Source organism: Mytilus galloprovincialis, chromosome 1, assembly GCF_965363235.1.
Source record: "Mytilus galloprovincialis chromosome 1, xbMytGall1.hap1.1, whole genome shotgun sequence".
NCBI classification, from domain to species: Eukaryota; Metazoa; Mollusca; class Bivalvia; order Mytilida; family Mytilidae; genus Mytilus; species Mytilus galloprovincialis.
Genome location: NC_134838.1, coordinates 130,337,013 through 130,359,271, shown reverse-complemented (window position 1 = coordinate 130,359,271; position 22,259 = coordinate 130,337,013). Strand labels below are relative to the sequence as shown.

Genomic DNA, 22,259 nt, shown 5'->3' with positions numbered 1-22,259 from the left:
ATGTACTTAGTAACTTACTGTTCGGCTGTCCTGCTTATAAAAATTTTTGCTTTGACGGTACACAGGTGATTTAATTACTGAAACATGATTAACTAAAAGTGTAAGCCTTCAAAAGGTGTTCTTGTTCGTAGCCTACCTCTATTCAAAGAAGTTTTAAATGATAATTAGACGCAAGCATTTGAAGCATATTTTGTTTCATAATCATTTATGAGTTTATGGTGAATAGTATTTCTAATATCAGCTGTAAAAAAAAAAAAAAATATTTTGTAAGCTTGGTAAACGGAGAAATATTACCTTTCATTTCAAATTCTCTACTCCTCAAAAGTCCATGCCTAGGATGCATTTCATCTCTAAATTTTCTGGATATCTGTAAAGAGTAGATTATACATTTTACTTTTATGTATACTATACGATGAACGAAATGCTTACCCTCCCTGAGCACCTGATTTCATCCCAGTTTTTAGTGGAGTTCGTGTTGTTTCTTATTTATTATTTATAACTGTTGATGTAAATGTCCTTTGGTTTTGTGAGTCCTTGTTTACTCTTTGAGGTCAAATGGGTTTAAAATCTTCCTTAAATCTTCAGGTTTTAAGTCTAAGGACCATAGCTGTGGACAAAATCATTTAAAATCGGAAAAAATAGAACTTAATCTGTAACTTGTCATGATAGAACTATTTACCAACCACCAAATCAATATCTCCAAGCATGAAAAAAATAGTGCAGAAAACTGATTATTTGAGTGAAATATTGAGTGAAATATCCAAGTTCAAGGACCATTACTCTTCTAACTTCTTGATCAGACAGACAGACAGACAGACAGACAGACAGACAGACAGACAGACAGACAGACAGACAGACAGACAGACAGACAGACAGACAGACAGACAGGTATATCAAATATATTAAAGAAAATAATGGTGTAATTGTACCCCATGATAAAACTTATTTGTACATATATTTATTCATTAAATTTGAAGAATTGCCTTAGCCGTGTGATATGACTTTTGTTATCAACCTTCTGGTTTATAGCAACTGTTTCAGTTTCTTACTAACTGCTTCCGGTTATTATCGCATGCTTTGCTGTAACGTTATCGGATGACATTTCGACATCATTCTGAAAATTCCAGAAAATATACCTCACTGGTACATTTCTTTGTGTAAAACATAACAAGGTTATATACAAAAAAATATTAGGAATCAGGAAAATATATTCTTGAAAAATGCAAAACAAATATTACAACAAAAGCATTTTTTCAAAGTTTTAAAATAGTTTTTGTCTGTATGTCTTCCGTTGAAGTATATGATAAAAAGAACATAACATGTTGATCATTTTTCATATCAGACCCCTTATCACCCCGTAGTCAAAATATATATACGATAAATTAATACTACAATAGATTACCTGATATAATTTGACTGGTAATTTTTTGTATGATAAATAAATACTATACAAATATAGCCTTTGTATGAGGTCGATACAAGGATATATTGACCTGAAAGAAGTATATTGACTGAGGACTTTGGGTCGATATATCCTGTATTGACCTCATACAAAGGCTATATTTGTTATATTATTAATTTCAAACCATGTTTGTATCAAAATCGTCATTTAGGTTTGTTGGAACTTTATAGATATTATATTGTCTACTTGACAATAACAACACATTAGTTGTTATTTCATTTACTCTTTTTTTTGGACATCTTATGTATTTGAAGATTTTTTTCGTCAAATAATCAATCGCAGATATCATTTGTTTCAAAACTTTAAACAATATCCAGAAATTCATTACATGACGTCACAAAGTAGGTATTCTAAAAATAACCGTGCAATATGCTTTTTGCTATCCGCCGTTTTCTCTCTACCTTCGAAAATATAGTTTAACATGTGACTATCCCTAAACGAATCAAATTTGTTAAAATATACGAATTTTTAATATTACAATAGATTACCTGATATAATTTGACTGGTAATTTTTTATACGATAAATTATTCCCCATCTTTGATATCAGATCTGTCACCAATTCTTCGTGTGTCTAAAAATAGAAAATTACATATTCTATTTAATTCTTCAATAATCTAAAAATAAAATAAATATTTTTTTTAAAACTAAAAATATCATTTTGGCTCAAACTGTTTGATATATAGTTTAGATTGTTAAACTTGTTCTTGCATTAGTATAAGTACTCTTGAAAAAATATCTTAATGTGATGTGTATGTACCTTCTTCCAACTTCAAACTTATTTTCTTGTCACATATATGTTGTTGTCCATTATATGTTTGATGTGTTTTGTCATTTGATTTTGCCATTTGATTGTGGACTTAACGATTTAATTTCCCTATGTATATGTATATAGATATAGGAAGATGTTGTGTGAGTGCCAATGAGACAACTTTCCATCCAAATAACAATTTATAAAAGTAAACCTGTACTTAAATGCTAAGATGTATCATATCTAATTCAGTGTAACATGCCAATTTCATCCTTTGAGACAGTCCCTTTCTTGTTAATTGATATATTAACAGAGTTTAAATGCACCCTTATCATTTCACATATTATATGTCCAATGGCATTAGGCCCAATTGATGTATACTTTAAATTTGGGTGTGAGATAACATACAATGCAGTTTTCAATACTATTTCTTTTTCATTGGAGAGAACTCCGATAAATTTCATAAAAATTCAATAAGAAATTTATGTAGGCTTAGGTTATAGTGCATACAATGCAATATTCTATGATATACATTTTTAGAGACATATTTCCTGTACAAATTGATGATCAGAGCTGGTTTTCCATTTCATTCAAGACATGTTGATAATTTAGTTCTTTTATTTAAGTAAGAATCATTGAACTGTTATTTTTAAATAAAAAGTAGAAACAAATGTTTTTGCAAGGAAATATTTTCCTACAGGTTGATAATATATAATGTCTTCATCAACATCACATTATTATACAAGAACAAATATATTAAAACGACAAAACAGGGGAAAAAAAAATTATCATCTTCAAAAATAAATATAATAAATATATTGGTTTATAACATTAAATAAGTACAGATGAACTCAAGCAATAAAATTAAACCCCCGCTACAAAAGATCAGATAGGTATTTTGCAGATAAGATTATGTGGGTCAGGTATATTTTCGTCATTTAAATATTTGTTGATTACCAGAATCAGGTATAAACATGTCCTAATTAGCTTCCTGGAGAAGAAACAGGGGAGGACATTTTAGTTGCCATACAAACAACTGATTTAACTTTTGTCATAATAACGTTGACAGGTAAATGGTTCAAAAAATTAATTACTTCTGCAATTCGTCTATAAAAAAGTTAAATATTCTATAAATTTATTGTATCCTGAAGTTTTTTTGTTCTAGCTACAGAGCATTTAAAGTCACCATGAGTTAGTGAGTGACAGAGGGAGAATAATGCTCGAAACTTGTCATTGAAAGATTGTTTTTTGTAAAAATAATTACGTCAACTGCACATATTTCATGCATCATTAGACAACTTCAGCTGTGCATTGTGAACTTAAATTAAAAAATTGCATTGTATTCAGAAAAAAAATAAAACCACAATCATTTGGTCAATATTTTTGAATTGAGTCAAATCCCTTTGTCCACAACACTTAGATTGAGCAGACAAATCATGCACTATGTTCCACTTTCTACAACTTAGGCCGTGTTCACATTGACCTTAACTCGGTGTTGTGTTAATGTAACTCACACATAAACTAAATTACGTTCCCATTGATCAAACTGAATGTTTACATGTAGTTTTAAATCATGTTTTGTCTACATGCAGTCGATAGTGGATGTAGGCCTTGTGTAGGTTAAGTGTACACAAAACTAGGCATTCAGAACTTTAATTTTCCCATGTATATTTAAAAAAGAAACGATTTTTATATAAAATTGACACTTATAACACTTATTAATAAAGTTCTTTACAGAAATATTTGTCTAAACTTGATATATTTATTTGTTAACAAGAATGTGTCCACAGTACACGGATGCCCCACTTGCACTATCATTTTCTATGTTTAAAGGACTGTGAAATTGGAATAAATTCTCTAATTTGGCATTAAAATTAGAATGATCTTATCAAAGGGAACATGTATACTAAGTTTCAAGTTGATTGGACTTCTGCTTTATCAAAAACTACCTTGACCAAAAACTTTAACCTGAAATTTGCACTATCATTTTCTATGTTCAGTGAACCGTAAAATTGGGGTCAAAACTCTAATTTGGCATTTAAATTAGAAAGATCATATCATAGGGCACATGTATAATAAGTTTCAAGTTGATTGGACTTCAACTTCATCAAAAACTACCTTGACCAAAAACTTTAACCTGAAGCCAAAAACTTTAACCTGAAATTTGCACTATCATTTTCTATGTTCAGTGAACCGTAAAATTGGGGTCAAAACTCTAATTTGGCATTTAAATTAGAAAGATCATATCATAGGGCACATGTATACTAAGTTTCAAGTTGATTGGACTTCAACTTCATCAAAAACTACCTTGACCAAAAACTTTAACCTGAAGCGGGACAGACGGACGAACGAACGAACGAACGAACAGACGGACGGACGAACGAACGAACGGACGCACAGACCAGAAAACATAATGCCCCTCTACTATCGTAGGTGGGGCATAAAAAAACATTTTACGTAGCCTTATTAACCCTTTATCGACTAATCCATCAGCATTGCCGAACACATAATTCAATTGAAAAGGTCTTCGCGAATGGACTGAACTTACACACTGACAGAAATATTTGCCACTGGTCTTTACTCAAACAACGATTCACTCATAAATGCATTACTGAAAATGGGTGAGGTTAATTGTTTGTTTTTGTAGTATCTCAGATCTGTTAAAATGTTTTTAGAAAATAAATAAAAAAAACAACATTACCCCCTCCCTTTGCTAAATACTCCTTGGAGAAAAAATATCATTTGAAACAAACAGGAAAGATAGAAATGTAGTGATCCTAATAACATAGCAATTCTTTTCTTTTTCTGTAAGCACGCTGATGCAGCCTTCATTTTAAATTCATAATCGAGACATCTTTAAACTACTGCCAATCATCCAAAATGACTTTCTTAAAGGAGCAACCACTTTACTTCAAAGGGGGGAGGGGGGTTCTGAGTCAGATTTTTTTTTTGCGCGAATGTTTTTATTTAGTTTTTTTTTTTCAATGGTACCAATTAAATATATTTAACACTATAATGTATGGGGAATCGAATTGTGGAAAAATCCATTCCCCCCCCTTTTCTTTAAAGTCAGATGGTCGTTACCTGACTGCTAGAAAAGTCGTTCGAAAATTTGAATTCGGTTCTACGTATTGAACATTTAAATGACATATAGTTTACAAGTGTGAACAAATCTTATGTACAGGTAGCTAAACAAGGTGTATAGATGTGAACAAATTTAATGTGAAACTAGTGTACATTACATTAAACCAAATGTAAACATGTTTACTGTCATGGCGTTTGGTGTGAGCACGGCCTTATATATGTAATTCTACACTAGACACAATTTTGTAAACTGAAAATCATGCCATGATTAATTTGATTTAAAACTTTAAACAACCCCCTACTATAGACTTCTACTTTCAAAAATTCTAGCTATTCTTACTTTCTCATTTATATACTCTAATCCAATAAGTAGTTAGTATGTATTGTACATGCTTAAAAAGATGTTTTGAAAATTTTACTAAGCCATGGTATTTTGCACCCCTGGCATGGTATATTGACCCCTCCCCTTTTTTACACCTCCAATTTCAAAATTTTCGTTATTCTAGCTCTTTAACAGAGTAATAATACTCTAATAAGTTGTTTGTATGTATTTAACATGCTGGAAAAGATGTTTTGAACATTTTACCTTATAAATTCACTTAATTTAAGCCATGGTAATTTGACCCACTCTTTTACCATGGAAAATTGAAACTACCCTTAAATATATAAAATATATATAAAATATGTTTGTAACTACAACTACATAAAGTTGGAATAAAAGTTTAACACATTTATTGATGTTCGATTAATTGTATGAATTTCTATAAATTAATTTGTATGGTTTCAAGATTATGGTTTTGATTTGCTTTTAAATCTTTTTTCGTCTCTCTCATTCAGTCCATCAGGACCAAGAGTTCGTAACTAGTGCATCCAAAATCTCTCTCTCTTTTGTCTTCCTTGTGTATCCCAATTTTGATTTTTCTCAATGATTTGAAATGTCACGTTTTTAAAATCATGCCCTGCTCTTAAAAGGTGTCTTGTGATTAGGCAGTTTCTTTCTTTTTGTATAAAATGACCGATGGTTATTTAGTCGGATGTTAAATGTTGTTTCTGTTTCACCAATAAATAGTAATTTGCAAGTTCGACATAAATACTATTTTGCATTTTGCAATTTGAAGTTATAAATATGTTGTATTTTTTCTTTGTGACAGTGCTGACGAATTGGGTTTCTATGTTGGCGACTTTGCAGCACTTAATACAATTGTCCCTTCTGCATGGTTTATAACCTCTAATTGTTGATATCTCCTGTTAAGATAGTTTGGATGTTACGAACATATCTTTGAGGTTTTTGGGTCTGCGGTAAGCCAAAACAGGAGGTGATGGGAAAATCTCTTTTAAGGAAGGATCATTTTCAATAAGACGCCAGTGTTTGTGGACAATGTATGAAAGATTTGTCAGGTCAGGATGAAACCTAACAACAAACAGGATTTTATTTGTTTGGGCCGTCTTTTCTTTGTATTCAAGTAGGTTTGTTTGGTCTTTTTCTTTTGCTTTACCGAAAGCTTCTGAAATATTTTTGTTCTTATAACCTCTTGATTTAAGTTGTTGTCTGAGTTGCCCCAAACGATGCTTTAATTTTTATTCCAATGAACAAATCCTTTTTAACCTAACGCCTTGGCTGTATGAAATGCTTCGGGAACACTGTTTTGGGTAACAACTCTTTGGAGAGAAAAATTGGTGTTTATCAGTTTTTTTGGTGTAAAGGTTGGTTGTCATGACTCCGTTTTCTAAACTTATGGTGGTGTCGAGAAGCTCAATTTTCTCACTTGAAACTTTAGATGTGAATTTTATTGATTGATGAAAGTTGTTACAGAAATAGAGAAATTATTGCAGACGTTCTGCAGTTTCGTTCCATTTGATGTCGATGTCATCAATATAACGGAGCCAAGACAAGGGTTTGTATGGTACATTCCAATGGATGCGTTCTTCGAGACTCCCCATGAAAATGTTGGCAAAAGAGATGCCATTCTGGTCCCCATAGTGGTACTGTCAATCTGCAAGTAGTGCTGCTCGTTGAATACAAAATTGTTGTTTTCGAGCATCTATGTGTTTTTTTGTTGTTCATATCTGAAGGGATCTCATTCATTTGTTCACTTATTTCTTGGTTGTTTTAAATTACTCTCTTTTGAAATATCATTTATATCAAAAAAATTATATATATGTAAATTAAATTAAATTTCAAAATGCTATTAAGTTATAGTTATTGACCACGCAAGTCGGTATATGGGATTTAATCTGCACAGCCCTGCTTAACCCAAACGTGGGAAAACATAATATTTGGGTGATTTATTACTAGCACATAAATCCAGGTGTTCACTTACGTTAATCATCCTAATTTCTTTATGTCGGATTTGTTGACGGTGAACAGTAAATATTTTCCGTAAAGTGTTTCCTGTTTAAACCTTTTGTCTAAACATCAACCCAACAATGTTAGATCTGTAAATTTCGAAATTTTGTTCTTCCCTCGCTGGGATTCGACTCATGCTACTGAGATATGGTGACACCAAATCGCCTGCACATTAACCGGCTTTCAGTGGCCTATGTTACCTTTCCACGTCATTTTTAATCTAGCATTGTACTACAGAACATGATATATAAGGCATGAAGATGTTATTTTGACGGATCAGCTAAATTATCTATAGTTAAGGATTCTACAAATTAAAAATGACAAATCACAGAAATAAGTCTGAACCAGTGACAACTCTACAACAGATTTATCCATCGGATCACTAGCAGTGATGGTGATACATGGCTGTGTACATTTCGTAATTACAACTCGTATAAACATCAACCCAACAAAGTTAGATCTGTAAATTAGCTTTTGCAAATTTTTGTTCTTCCCTCACAGGGATTCCAACCCATGCTACTGATATATTGTGACACCAAATCGCCTGCACTGTAACCGGCACGCTAGACCACATGACCACCTGGGCTTAATAAAAATATAAATGTTATATTTCAAATAATTAAAGCATTCAAGCTACATGGTATAGTTATAATACTTCAATATAACTATCTTGAATGAAATCTTCAGAGCACTCATATCAAGCAAATATATTTCTTTTAACCAATCAAGGAAAATTGACCTCCTCTCCTTGTATGAATGATTTATATTCTATGTCAAGCTTTAGAATAATGTATAGTTTTCTAATAATTGTCTAGAATGAAAAAACAGGGGGTTCAAATTACCATTGGGGTCAATTTTCCAAAAAAGGGGGAGAATTCAATTTACCATAGAGGTATTTTGACCCCAGAGTCAATATACCATGGTGTTCAAAATACCATATAACACCCCTGTCATGGTATATTGATCCCCAACTATAGACCTTCAATTAAAAAAATTCTAGAAATTCTAACCTTTATAGTATATAGTAATACACATGTAATACTCTATTAAGTATAGTTTTATGCATTTAACTTGCTTGAAAAGATGTTTTGAAAATTTTATTTAGCCATGGTATTTTGCCCCCCTCCCATGGAATATTGTTCACCCTTTTTTTTTGCACACCTCTTATTTCAAAATTCTAGCTTTTATAAGTCCTTTACAAAGTAAAGAAAGAACTAGCCAAGGAATTTGTTTTGTCCCGGCCGATAAAGCTGCTAATAATATTATTATTGTTTGACGTAAATTTTACATTGAGGTTCTGAAAAAAGAAATCACCAATTCACCAACATTCCAACTGACTCCATTTTCAAAAAACTGTAACAACTGTAACAAACACATACTTTTAGCTACCGCTTAACAAGCAGAACCAAATACAATGAAAGTCCCAAGGTAAACTATGTATTGGCCAATTTCTCTTTGTAATATTCACTTCCAATTGAAACTTTGTCAGCATGATTAAATAACTTACTTATTGTATATCTTTAGATCATGGCTTTAAATAAGCCTATACCATGTGGACCTTGTCAAGAAGGAAAAGTTAATACTAAAGCTGACATCTGGTGTTACAACTGTGATGAAGGATTATGTTCAACATGTTCTGGTCAACACAAAAAATTCAAAGGAACACGTGATCATAAAACAATTGATATCAAAAGCTATAAACCTTCCATTGGAGCTATCAAAACCGAATGCAATATACATGGTCAACAGCTCAAAATGTACTGTCCTAGTCATTTAATGCCTTGCTGTGATGAATGTATTTCCACTAATCATTCAAAATGTACAGAAATAAAAAGTTTAGCAAATGTAGTTGAGAAAACCAATACTGACCAATCCAAACAATCATTAGAGAAACAAATTAACTCAATCAATCATTTCCTGGAAAAATTGGTTACTAACAAATCTAAAAACATAACAAGAGGTGAACGAGAGTATGAAAGCATACACAATTTCGTTGTTAAAATTCGAAAGGAAATAAATAGTCATTTAACCCGCCTAGAGAAGAAGTTATGCAATGAGGCAGAAACTATCTTAAACCAGGTAAAATCAGAAGCATCAGATTTCATTACTGAAATTAAAGGAAAACAGAAAAACTTAAAGAAAATGCAAGAACACTTACATACAGTCATACCACACTCTTCAAAACTCCAATCATTTCTAGGTTTACATCAGATTGAACAACAAGTACATCAATGTCAACGATATGTTGATGATCTGGAAGATGATGATAGAGCAAAAGAATTTAACATCAAAATGAAAGAAAATGATGAAATAGGAAAGATATTGAGGAAATCAGAATCACTAGAATGTTTAGGAGAAATAATGGTTGTTAGGACAGAAACAGCATTGGACAGAGAAACAAGTGTGAAGAGGAAAGCACAAGTAGAATTACAACAACAATCCAACATAAACAACATGACCATGAAAATAGAGACAAAGATAGAGATCAACATGGAGAAGGATATTAGTGACATGATTTGTCTAATGGATGGAAGAGTTATAGTAGTGGATCAGTGGTTTAAAGTTAACCTACTTACTTCTGATGGCAAACTACAGAAACAGTTACCTATACCTGGTGAAGCCTTCCGTGTTACACAGATCAATCAGAACACTATAGCCATAACTTATCCTAGGGAGAAAGCCATTAAAATCTTAAATATGGAGAATGACACAGTTACCAAAGTTATCACATTACACAAAGCATGCTATGGTTTATCATTCTCTAATGATTCTCTGGCTGTAGGTTTGAGTGATGATGAGATCTGTATTACAGACTTGGAAGGAAATACACTGAAGTCAATACAGGTTGAGTGTAAAGAGTTTAAAGATTACCTGTGTAACCTTGTTTACTGTAATGACAGAGTTATCTATAGTGACTGTGTAAGTAATGCAGTATACTGTTATGATGAATCAGGTAAACAGATCTGGCAATATACACAGGATTTATTAGGACCATATGGACTTTGTACAGATACTTATGGTAACATTATTGTAGCAGACTATGACTCTGATAGAATAGTAGTAATATCGAAAGATGGACAGGATAGTAAAGTACTGATTAGTGAAGAGGATGAACTGGAACATCCTGGGTGTGTTTGTTTTAAACATAATGAGTCATCAGGTTTTATTTGTGATGAAAATGGCACATATTTGGCTAAATTCCACTTATCATCAGGATAAAATTCACACTGGGGATTCAAGTGATATTTCTTTTCAACCTATGAACCTGGAACTAATTATATATAACTACCACTTGCATAGCTAATCTTTAGTAACAGAGAATTAAGTTCTGTGTTTTGGTCAAAATAGAACAAAATTTCATGTGTACAATAAATAAAGTTTAAAAGAAAATTCAAAAATATTTTAGATCAGTCAAATATTTTTGACAAATATAGCATAAACCTTTTAAAATGGTCAGAAAAATTAAAAGAAATATATATTTTCATACGATAATTAATTTCTAGCATTGAGAATTTGTGAACTTTCATCTTTTTGTATTTAATGTTAATCAGTGGCAAAAAATAAAATGCCAACATTCAGTATTATTTTGAGATCTTGTAGTTAAAAATTTGATATGAGCCAAGGCCTAATCCAAAGACAAAGATGTTTTACTATATACAATCATGATAATGCAGGGAAATTTTTGGAAGGGCTTAGATCATAAAAATAATTGTCATTTAAGGTCATTTCAACATATTAAATGACAGCATAGTGACAACGCAGTGTCTAAATTATATCCTACCTAAAATAATAAGATGTGGTATAATATTCAAGATGCCATATGATTTCCAATGAGACAACTATTCACTAAAGTTCAAATTAAGTGTAAACAATAGGCAACCATACTGCCTTCAACAATAAGAAAAAAACCATACCACATGGCCAGAAATAAAAAGCCTTGACATAAAAAATATGAAACATTGCAATTGAGAAACTAATAGCCTAATTAAGAACAAAACAATTTATGAAAAACAAATTTTAGGAGAACAGATGCTGTCTCTTATCATACCTCCTCCTTTGTTTTTTTAAGATTACACGGCACACAGGTGAAGTGTTTTGACAATCAATCTGATATTTGTATAATTTTCTGTCAGGATTTGTTGTTCTGCATGAAGATAAGCTTTTTGATATTTTAGAAGTTGCTCTAACATGTTAGTATGCCTTAAATGTTTGCATGTATGCTATTTTTTTTATTTGTGCTTGATTTTAGTTGTGCTTAAATTTTAGTTGTGCTTTAGCTTTGGCTTGTTTAGATATGTATTCTAGTAGGTCCGAGAACACAATTATTTCGTAGTGCATTTCTTTTAGAATATAAATGCAAATAAAAAAAATCCCACCTACGCTTTCTCAAAGAAATTTTTACAGTGTGTTGTACTACTTTTGGGACAAATTATATCAAAATTATAGAAAACTTCATCGGCTCTAACTCAAAATATGGACAATTCTATGTTTAGGGCGTCTTGAAATCTTTTGACAGCTTCCGAAGTGCTACTTTTTAACCTTTTTCAGCTGGACCAAATCACTACTTTCCTTTAAAATTCTGGACCCAAATTTTTTTACAGTGTAATTTCACCCCCCTACTTGCAATTTGAGGCATTAAACATGGAGAAATAAATTTGGAAGGGGTATAAAAATTAATGGCAAGTAACCCACTGTCAACACTAGGGACTATATTCGTGAACAACGAAAATCAAGGGACGACAATTGTGGTCTCGGACCTAATAGGATAGAAAGAGTTGAATAATCTTAATAAAACTTGGTATGACCAAAGCTTAATAAATTATAACACTGCTTACAAAGTGTCATAACAATAGGATATATATTATAGACAGTATGTTAAATTCTATACTCTACTTTACGTGTTAAATTTTGACGTTAAAATGTTGAAAAAAAAATCTTTTTAAATGCCTTAATATATCAATTATCATGTACTTAAAGCAATAGAGTACTCGTTTGATTTATCAGACTTAGTATAATTATTCAAAAGACAAATTTAAATGAGCCTGTGCCTAAAAATTGAGATTTTTCAATGAAGGGGGGGGGGCCTTACATGAAGATGTGATATTTTCCAGCAATTTTAAATTTGTGAAGCTTTTTCTCAACAGGCTTATATTTAAACCACTTGCTATCTTACAGAAGAACAGAAAGATACTATGTGAAATGGAACAGGTACACTAGACATTGTAAAGTGCTTTTGATACAACTTTAGTGAGGTCTTTATTATGGACTTCAAATTTTATGTACCAAGCTCCCCACTTTTGACTTCATCCAAACAGGGCGTTAGACAAGGGTCATTTATACAACACATTTTGCACATATTGTCTCAGACAATCTTCTTTTCTGTAGATTCAGGGTTCATAAATAAGTAAAAGAACTAGATAAAAGCATAGAAACACAAATATTGACATATGAAAACCTGTCAGATAGAAAATCAGGATGCCATTTATGCATCAATATTGAAAAATCTATAAAATGCCTATTTTGACCATAAAATGCCAAAATTGGTCATTTTTGCAGAAATTCTATAAAATAAAAGCATAAATCCTTTAGTTTCATGCTATTTGACAAATTGACACCATCAAATCATTTAGGGAAGTTGCCAAAGTACAGATTCTATATTTACAGATTTCACCTCTTAGGTCCGAGAACACAATTATTTCGTAGTGCATTTCTTTTAGAACATAAATGCAAATAAAAAAAATCCCACCTGCGCTTTCTCAAAGAAATTTTTACAGTGTGTTGTACTACTTTTGGGACAAATTATATCAAAATTATAGAAAACTTCATCGGCTCTAACTCAAAATATGGACAATTCTATGTTTAAGGCGTCTTGAAATCTTTTGACAGCTTCCGAAGTGCTAATTTTTAACCTTTTTCAACTGGACCAAATCACTACTTTCCTTTAAAATTCTGGAAGGGGTATAAAAATTAATGGCAAGTAACCCACTGTCAACACTTCGTGAACAACGAAAATCAAGGGACGACAATTGTGGTCTCGGACCAGTAGTGCTTTGCATGTATTTCAATATGCCTGTGCTGTTATATATCTTGTCTGCATGTTGTGTGTTTAAACGTTGTGATTCTTTTGTGTCGTTTGTTTCCTCTTATATTTTAGTGTGAATTCTCATTGTTATAAGACGTGTCACGATACTTTTCTATCCCAAATTAGTGTATTTAGTGTTGATGTTATATTTGTTATTCTCATCGGATTTTGTTTAATGCTTAGTTCATTTCTGTGTGTGTTACATTTTAATGTTGTGTCGTCATTCTCCTCTTATATTTAATGCGTTTCCCTCGGTTTTGGTTTGGTTTTCTATCGATTTATGAGTTTTGAACATCGGTATACTACTGTTGCCTTTATTTAATGTTGTGTTTATGTTAGGGCTTATGTTTGTATTGTACTAATGTTAACAGAATCAAAATATTGACATCACAGTGTCTAAATTATATCCTCATTATAGAAATAAGACAACTATTCACTAAAGTTCAAATTAAGTGGATGTAAGCAATTATAGGCAACCATACTGCCTTCAACAATAAGAAAAACCCATATGATATGGCATGGTCAATTAAAAAAAAAGCCCTGACATGAAAAATTTGCAACATTTCATTTGAAAAAACTAATACCCTAATTTAGAACAAAACAATTTATGAAAAACAAATATGACAGAAATGAACCATTTAATGAATATAACTATGCATTGTTTCTTAAGATTACACAGTACACAAGTGAAGTGTTTTGACAATAAATCTGATGTTTGTTAAATTTTCTGTCAGGATTTGTGACGAAGAATCAGTTACCATTTTACTTCAGGCAACTGATACTGAAAAACGATATTTATTATCAGATAAATTTGTTTATTTCTGTACTTATTATCTAGATTTTGTTGTGCTTTTACTTGGATTTGTATTTACATTTTTAAACATATATCATGTATATATTTTGCACTGTTATCTTTATTTATATCAATCTGACACCTTTGTATGAATGAGTGGTGATTTGTTTCTAGATGTCCTTATATAATATAACACATGTACATGTATCTATTTAAGCAATATTTCATGGCAGCCATAGGTTTGTTTTAATTTAAGGAGGCTCGAGGGTATACAAATTTCAGAAAAAAATCAAACATTTGTTTTTCATTACAAATTTTATTTAATTGTTACTTTATCATATGGTGCAAAAATCTTTCAAAACAATCAATTCGTGTTGGCCCCAGATGACTTTTAAAATGTATACATCATTGAAAAAGTTCAAAATTATCTCCCTTTGGTGTAAAAATGCCATTTTTTGGCTTTAAAATTGAAATATCTTTTTCAACTCATCGGTGACCTATCTTTTTTAATATAATTTCCATATAAGCTGTACTTAAGCTAAATTATTGTAAAATTTGAGCGATTTCTGTAATAAATTTCTTTTTTGATTTCGATATTACCTTTATTTCTCCTATTACTTCAACAGAAAAAAAAACCCTTTACAAAAATGGATGCTTCTTTCGAAGGCAGATTGTGAGCGCAAATGAACGGTGACCCCACTTTTTAATTTTATTTTTCTATTAACTATAAGATAAAGTTCATTTATAAAAAAATTATAGAGAAATCCTATATAAATGATTTAGACCCGCGAACCCCCTTAACCATGGGTTGGACATTTATATTTGATTATTTTACCCTGAGCTTTAGTGAGGGGTAAAATACAAATATAAATGTCCAACCCATGGTTAAATTAAAACAAATCTATGGCTGCCATGAATTATTGCTTAAATAGATACATGTGATGTACATGTGTTATATTATAAAAGGACATCTAGAAACATTTATTTCGATTCTAATAGGACAAATTCGGTAATTTTGTTAACCATGAAAGCCCTATATATACGATACTGTTTTGGCTGTTCCGCTTTAACCAATTTTGATAATAATAATAATATTATATAATTCAATGATTATTCTATTTTAAACTCATTTTCCACTTATATATTTTCTTCCAATGTAATTTAATTCGTTCTGAGGCATTCAAGAAGCTATAAAACGCCCGGTATTTACATTTGATTTTTTGTTACAGAAACATACATGTGACGTCACATAGTTTCGTTGCCATGCCAAGACAATAATTTCATTTCGCGGAATTTTCGTTTTATGAAATTTAACCATGAAAAAAAAAATTGAAATGGACTGACTTGTTTATTTTTCTCTAGAATAGAGATACATATATTGAATCTGAATATTAGCCTACGTAAACTGGGGGTTTTGATGTTGAAAAATTGAGAATATCTGGTAGTATAAATAAGTTGGTCATACCACGGAACAGCTATTTTTGTGTATTACTGCGTTTGCGCTAAATGTAGATATATTGCGATTATACTGGTTGACGATAATAGGTCGTCATATTAGAATTCTGATTAACTTACAAGTTGCAAAAATCTTTTTATTTAAAAGATGATCTATATATATTTCTTATTACACAAATTTACCTCATTCCAAAAATTTCAATAGTCACCATGTCAGAATTCCTAATAGTCCTACAGACACTATCTATTTTTCTACCCTTAAACTGTTTCATAATGGTTCTTACTTTCGAATTTTCTTGTTGCCTGAATTAAATTTTTATTTCATTGTGTTATTTCTTACAATTAAAGCATAGACATACATACAATATAATACATCTAACCTATATGTACAGTTATTGACCTCTGACCAATGCTTTAGCTATTAGAAAGTAATGAAATTATGCATTAACTTTCGTTGAATTTATTTTCTCAATTTTCTTTTATCCGCCAAAAATAAAAGAAAATCAACACCCACGAAATAATCTGCTATATGGTATTACAGTTTTGATGACTTATCATTTTTTTCTTCAAATAATTCATTGTTATTGTTATTCATGTTTTTTAGACTTAAATACAAAATACTTATTTCAGTCTAAAGTTTGAATCACAACAGTTATTTCCCTTTTTATTTTGGAGTTCATTAGGCTTTTTTGTCCACAATATCATTTTAGCTATTGTTTGAAACTTACTTGTCACCAATCTCACTTAAAACTTATGTATTTTATATAGCTTATCCATTTTTTCATATGATTTTTAATAAAGAGTTTTATTTAATTCCATGAGTTTGTTACTTTACACAATAAGATATGGTGGAAGTGGTAAGAATAAAAAAGAAGATGTGGTATGATTGCCAATGAGACAACTGTCCACAAGAGACCAAAATGACACAGACATTAACAACTATAGGTCACCATACAGCCTTCAACAATGAGCAAAGTCCATACCACATAGTCAGCTATAAAAGCCCCCAATATGACAATGTAAAACAATTCAACGAGAAAACTACACAACCAAAAAAAATGATACATACAACAAAAGGGTACTGAATGATTGTGAGTGGTAAAGTGTCAGCAACCTAACAACACATAAAACCACAAATAGTATTTTGCAAGGCAGATACCAAGGAGGTAACCAAAATTTATAAGTTCAATAACACAGTATTGAAATGACTGTACTATGACAAAATCAACAAAAACAATTTACCAAAATAAAAAAAACCCATCTTCAACAGAACTGAAATGATTGTGGAGTCAACATCAATAACACAAAAAAATACATCATTTTAAAAAGCATACTAAAATTGTGATATGGCAGAAAAGTCAACAATCCAACCACACATAAAGCACAGAAAATGTCTAGAAGAAAATTGAAAATGACTGTGTGGGAGTCAACAACTAATGACATAGATATCAACAAAAGATGTCAAAAAGAGAGAGAGAAGAAAGCAAGGAAGTTATTAGATATGAATAAGATGTAGTATGAGTGCCAATGAGACAACTCTCCATCCAAGTCACAATGTGTAAAAAGAAAACAATTAAAGGTCAAAGTATGGCCTTCAACATGAAGCCTTGGCTCACACCAAACAGCAAGGTATAAAGGACCCAATAATGACAAGTGTAAAACTATTCCAACAGGAACAACAACAGGCTAAACTGTATAAACAAGAATGTGTCCTCAGTACACGAATGCCCCACTCACACTATCATTTTCTATGTTCAGTGGACCGTGAAATTGGGGTAAAATCTCTAATTTGGCATTAAAATTAGAAAGATCATATCATAGGGAACATGTGTACTAAGTGTCAAGTTGATTGGACTTCAAAAACTAACTTGACCAAAAACTTCAACCCTAAGCGGGACAGATGGACAGACAGATGAACGAACAAACAGACGGACATACAAATGATAAACAGACACATGGACCAGAAACCAACATGTCCATAAATGGGGCATAAAAACTATTATAATCAGTTGAAAAGGTCTCAACTTGTCAGATTGATACACAGCACAATATACTCCCAATCTTAGAGTACTAGCAGTTACTGAAAGCTTGTTCCAGTTTAATTACAACTGATAAAAACATTCTGTCTCTCAATACCAGGCACACATGTACAGCTTACAATCCTTCCATACAACAAATATAGTTGATCTATTGCTTATTGTTTAAGAAAAATAGACCAAAACACAAAAAAACTGAACACTGAGCAAGGAACTGTAAAAATGATGTCACGGTAAAAAAAAACCTGCAAAACTGACATGTACATCATAAAATGTTTCAATACACCAAAGATAGAAGACCAGTTGCATATAGAAATAGAAAAAAGACCATAACTCAAAAACTTAACTTTGACCACAGAACCATGAAATTAAGGTCAAGGTCAAATAAAACCTGCCAGTTGGATATGTACACATAATCATCATTCCTTACACCAAATACCTATTGCAAACAGTATAAGAAAAACAGACTAAATCACAAAAAACTGAACTGTAACCACTGAACCACAAAAATGAGTTCAAGGTAAGATGACACCTGCCAGTTTGACATGTAAACCTTACAATCCTTCCATACACAAAGTAATTTTCACTAGACCTATGTCTTATAGTATCTGAGATATGGACTTGACCACCATAACTTAACAAGTGTTCACTGATAGATGAAATGAGGTTGAGGTCAAGTGAAAACTGTCTGACAGGCATGAGGACCTTGCAAGGTATGCACTTACCAAATATAGTTATCCTATTTCTCATAATAAGAGAGAATTTAACATTACAAAAAATCTTAACTTTTTTTTAAGTAGTAACTGAACCATGAAAATGAGGTCAAGGACAATGGCCATGTGATAGATGGAAACTTCATAACATAAAGCATCTATATACAAAGTATGAAGCATTCAGGTCTTCCACCTTATAAAATATAAAGCTTTTAAGAAATTAGTTAACACTGCCACTGTAGCCGCTGATGTAGCTGCTGCCGCCGTATCTCTGTACAATATTTTTGAGAGTAAATGTATTCAAAGGATTTTTTTATTTACATAAATCACTTCTTTTTCCATATACACAGTTCTTTCCCTCAAGATATAGTCAAAATCTCAATTCAAATTTCCAATGGAATTTGCAACCATAATTACCCATTTAATAATTCAAAAGCAGTGTAAAGGAGGTAATTCAAATTTAACATTTTACTTAAAAGTAATTGTCCATTAACCAGGACAGTGAATACACCCTAGTTTTTCCCCCTTTTTTGTCCCTTATTCCTAAACGGTTTGAGCCATAACCCCAAAAAGCCAATCCCAACCATTATAATACATTTTCACCCTTTTCAAATTTTCTCTATCTATAATTATTTACAAAATAAGAGACAAAACTTGCATTATCCCTGTATGTTTTATGTTTAGCCTTGGTGTCCATGTTGGTGGCAGGAGGTTTTATTTGATACATAACTAGATAAGGCAAGAATGATTGTGGCCAAGTTTGGTTCCAATTAGCAAAGCAGTTTTAGTATTAAAGTAGATTTTTGTTGTAGTTGACAAAGGAAGAAGGCTCACAAGCATAGCTTATTTATTTGAACCAGTTGAGCTAAATATGACATCTTGAAGAGTACTGAATTGACACTGTGGTGTGAATGTCATGACCAACAGGTGAGCTAAATATGACATCTTGAAGAGTACTGAATTGACACTGTGGTGTGAATGTCATGACCAACAGGTGAGCTAAATATGACATCTTGAAGAGTACTGAATTGACACTGTGGTGTGAATGTCATGACCTACAGGTGAGCTAAATATGACATCTTGAAGAGTACTGAATTGACACTGTGGTGTGAATGTCATGACCAACAGGTGAGCTAAATATGACATCTTGAAGAGTACTGAATTGAGGTGTCATACCACCAATTACTCCCTCAAATTTAGAACGTATGTGAAAGTAGGCCTACTCGGACAAAATATAGTGCATTTGATGTCATTGTTCACCTAAACTAACCAACAAATTTGCAGAAATGAAACTTTTGTTGAAAGAGAAATATATTTAGACCATTTTGAGCCAAAATTTACCTGTCTATGAGTTTGCATTAAAAATTGAGGATTAATGCGCTCCATAGTATACTAATTTAAGATTTCCAGAAAACCAGGGGTTATTTTTAGTGGTTACTCCTTTCGGAAGCTCTCTTCTTTCTTATATGATTTTGAATGTATGATGATAATTGGCATGCAGAAAGGTGACACCTGTACGATTCAGGATATACCTAGTTTCTATGAAGTTAAACTTAAGGTAAAATATTTAGAAAGCTGTGAAAATTGCAAAATTTGGTTGAACAGATAGGGACTTTTAATTGGTGGTATGACACCTTGACACTGTGGTGTGAATGTCATGACCAATAGGTCAGCTAAATATGACATCTTGAAGAGTACTGAATTGACACTGTGGTGTGAATGTCATGACCATCAGGTCAGCTAAATATGACATCTAGAAGAGTACTGAATTGACACTGTGGTGTGACCAACAGGCAATAGGTGAGCTAAATATGACATCTTGAAGAGTACTGAATTGACACTGTGGTGTGAATGTCATGACCAACAGGTGAGCTAAATATGACATCTTGAAGAGTACTGAATTGACACTGTGGTGTGAATGTCATGACCAACAGGTGAGCTAAATATGACATCTTGAAGAGTACTGAATTGACACTGTGGTGTGAATGTCATGACCAACAGGTGAGCTAAATATGACATCTTGAAGAGTACTGAATTGACACTGTGGTGTGAATGTCATGACCAACAGGTGAGCTAAATAGGACATCTTGAAGAGTACTGAATTGACACTGTGGTGTGAATGTCATGACCAGCAGGTGAGCTAAATATGACATCTTGAAGAGTACTGAATTGACACTGTGGTGTGAATGTCATGACCAACAGGTGAGCTAAATAGGACATCTTGAAGAGTACTGAATTGACACTGTGGTGTGAATGTCATGACCAACAGGTGAGCTAAATATGACATCTTGAAGAGTACTGAATTGACACTGTGGTGTGAATGTCATGACCAACAGGTGAGCTAAATATGACATCTTGAAGAGTACTGAATTGACACTGTGGTGTGAATGTCATGACCAACAGGTGAGCTAAATAGGACATCTTGAAGAGTACTGAATTGACACTGTGGTGTGAATGTCATGACCAGCAGGTGAGCTAAATATGACATCTTGAAGAGTACTGAATTGACACTGTGGTTTGAATGTCATAACCAACAGGTGAGCTAAATATGACATCTTGAAGAGTACTGAATTGACACTGTGGTGTGAATGTCATGACCAACAACAAAGACATGCATCCAAAACAAACCATCTAATAATAACCTTCAATGATTATTAGGGGTAAAGGTCAGCAACCAAACTATAAGTCGTACAGTACAAAAATGACAGTGTGGGGTCAACATCAATCATGAACCTAAAGTGAAACCTATTTAACCACAAGAAACCATCATAGAGACAGCTTCTTAAATCAATATGTTTTCAAGTCCATCAGCTAACAACAAAACAACTCCAAATAATATTAAAATTTTTTATCCATATGAATTAAGAATCAAGCTATCAAAATTAATCAAAAGTCCAGGTACAGTAAAACCTGTATAAACCAGCCAGCTACGGGACTATGAAAAAAGGCTGGTTTGGACAGATAGCCGGTTTATTCAGGTTTCTATTTTGACCAGAAGTTAATGACTTGTGACGTCCGACATTTTGCATGTAAAAGTTCTCTCTGATTGTAAATTATATCTGATAAATTAAAATACTTTCACTTCGTTTTTCATTGTTTGCATTTGCATCATAATGCTCGTGTTGTTTGGATTGTAAGACGAGAGTTTTGATTTACTCCCATGATCAATAATTTGAAATGTTGGAATGGCCGATTAAAAAGCCAGAATATTATCAAACGTAATTTCATCACTCATGTCACTTTCGAAACGTTGTCGTACAGTGTACAATATCAATTGATTGTTGTCATGTGGGTGTTTTTCATTATCAAGGTCATTTGTTTAGGGGTTCACAACAGGGAACCCAGGATTTCGAAATCACGATGTGAATTTCTTACTCCGTGATTTTAATTTGTTTATCCAAGTTAAAACGTAAGTTCAATCAGAGATATATTCGGTGTGTCTTTTCGTTTAATTGATATGTTTATAATGTTTTAATAAATAATACAGCTCACTACTGTACGATTGTAGATTCACAGTTTGACACCTGACTAATCATGC

General features: G+C 32.1%; 2 protein-coding genes across 7 annotated transcripts in view; one reads left to right on the top strand and one right to left on the bottom strand.

Annotated features, from left to right (window-relative positions):
• Positions 1 to 22,259, bottom strand: part of LOC143059630 (putative proline--tRNA ligase, mitochondrial) — a 36,120-nt gene that overhangs the window by 8,434 nt on the left and 5,427 nt on the right. For all 6 annotated transcript variants that reach the window (XM_076233179.1, XM_076233146.1, XM_076233163.1 and 3 more), the window contains exons 5-6: positions 1,951 to 2,034; positions 295 to 367 (exon numbers count right to left, since the gene is read on the bottom strand). In XM_076233179.1, coding sequence (XP_076089294.1) covers positions 295 to 367; positions 1,951 to 2,034 — 157 coding nt within the window. The remainder of the gene's footprint in view (positions 1 to 294; positions 368 to 1,950; positions 2,035 to 22,259) is intronic.
• Positions 3,140 to 12,399, top strand: LOC143059607 (uncharacterized). The gene is made up of 2 exons (XM_076233128.1): positions 3,140 to 3,280; positions 9,167 to 12,399. Exon 2 carries the CDS (start codon positions 9,170 to 9,172, stop codon positions 10,859 to 10,861), a length of 1,692 nt encoding a protein of 563 aa, XP_076089243.1. The 5' UTR covers positions 3,140 to 3,280; positions 9,167 to 9,169; the 3' UTR covers positions 10,862 to 12,399.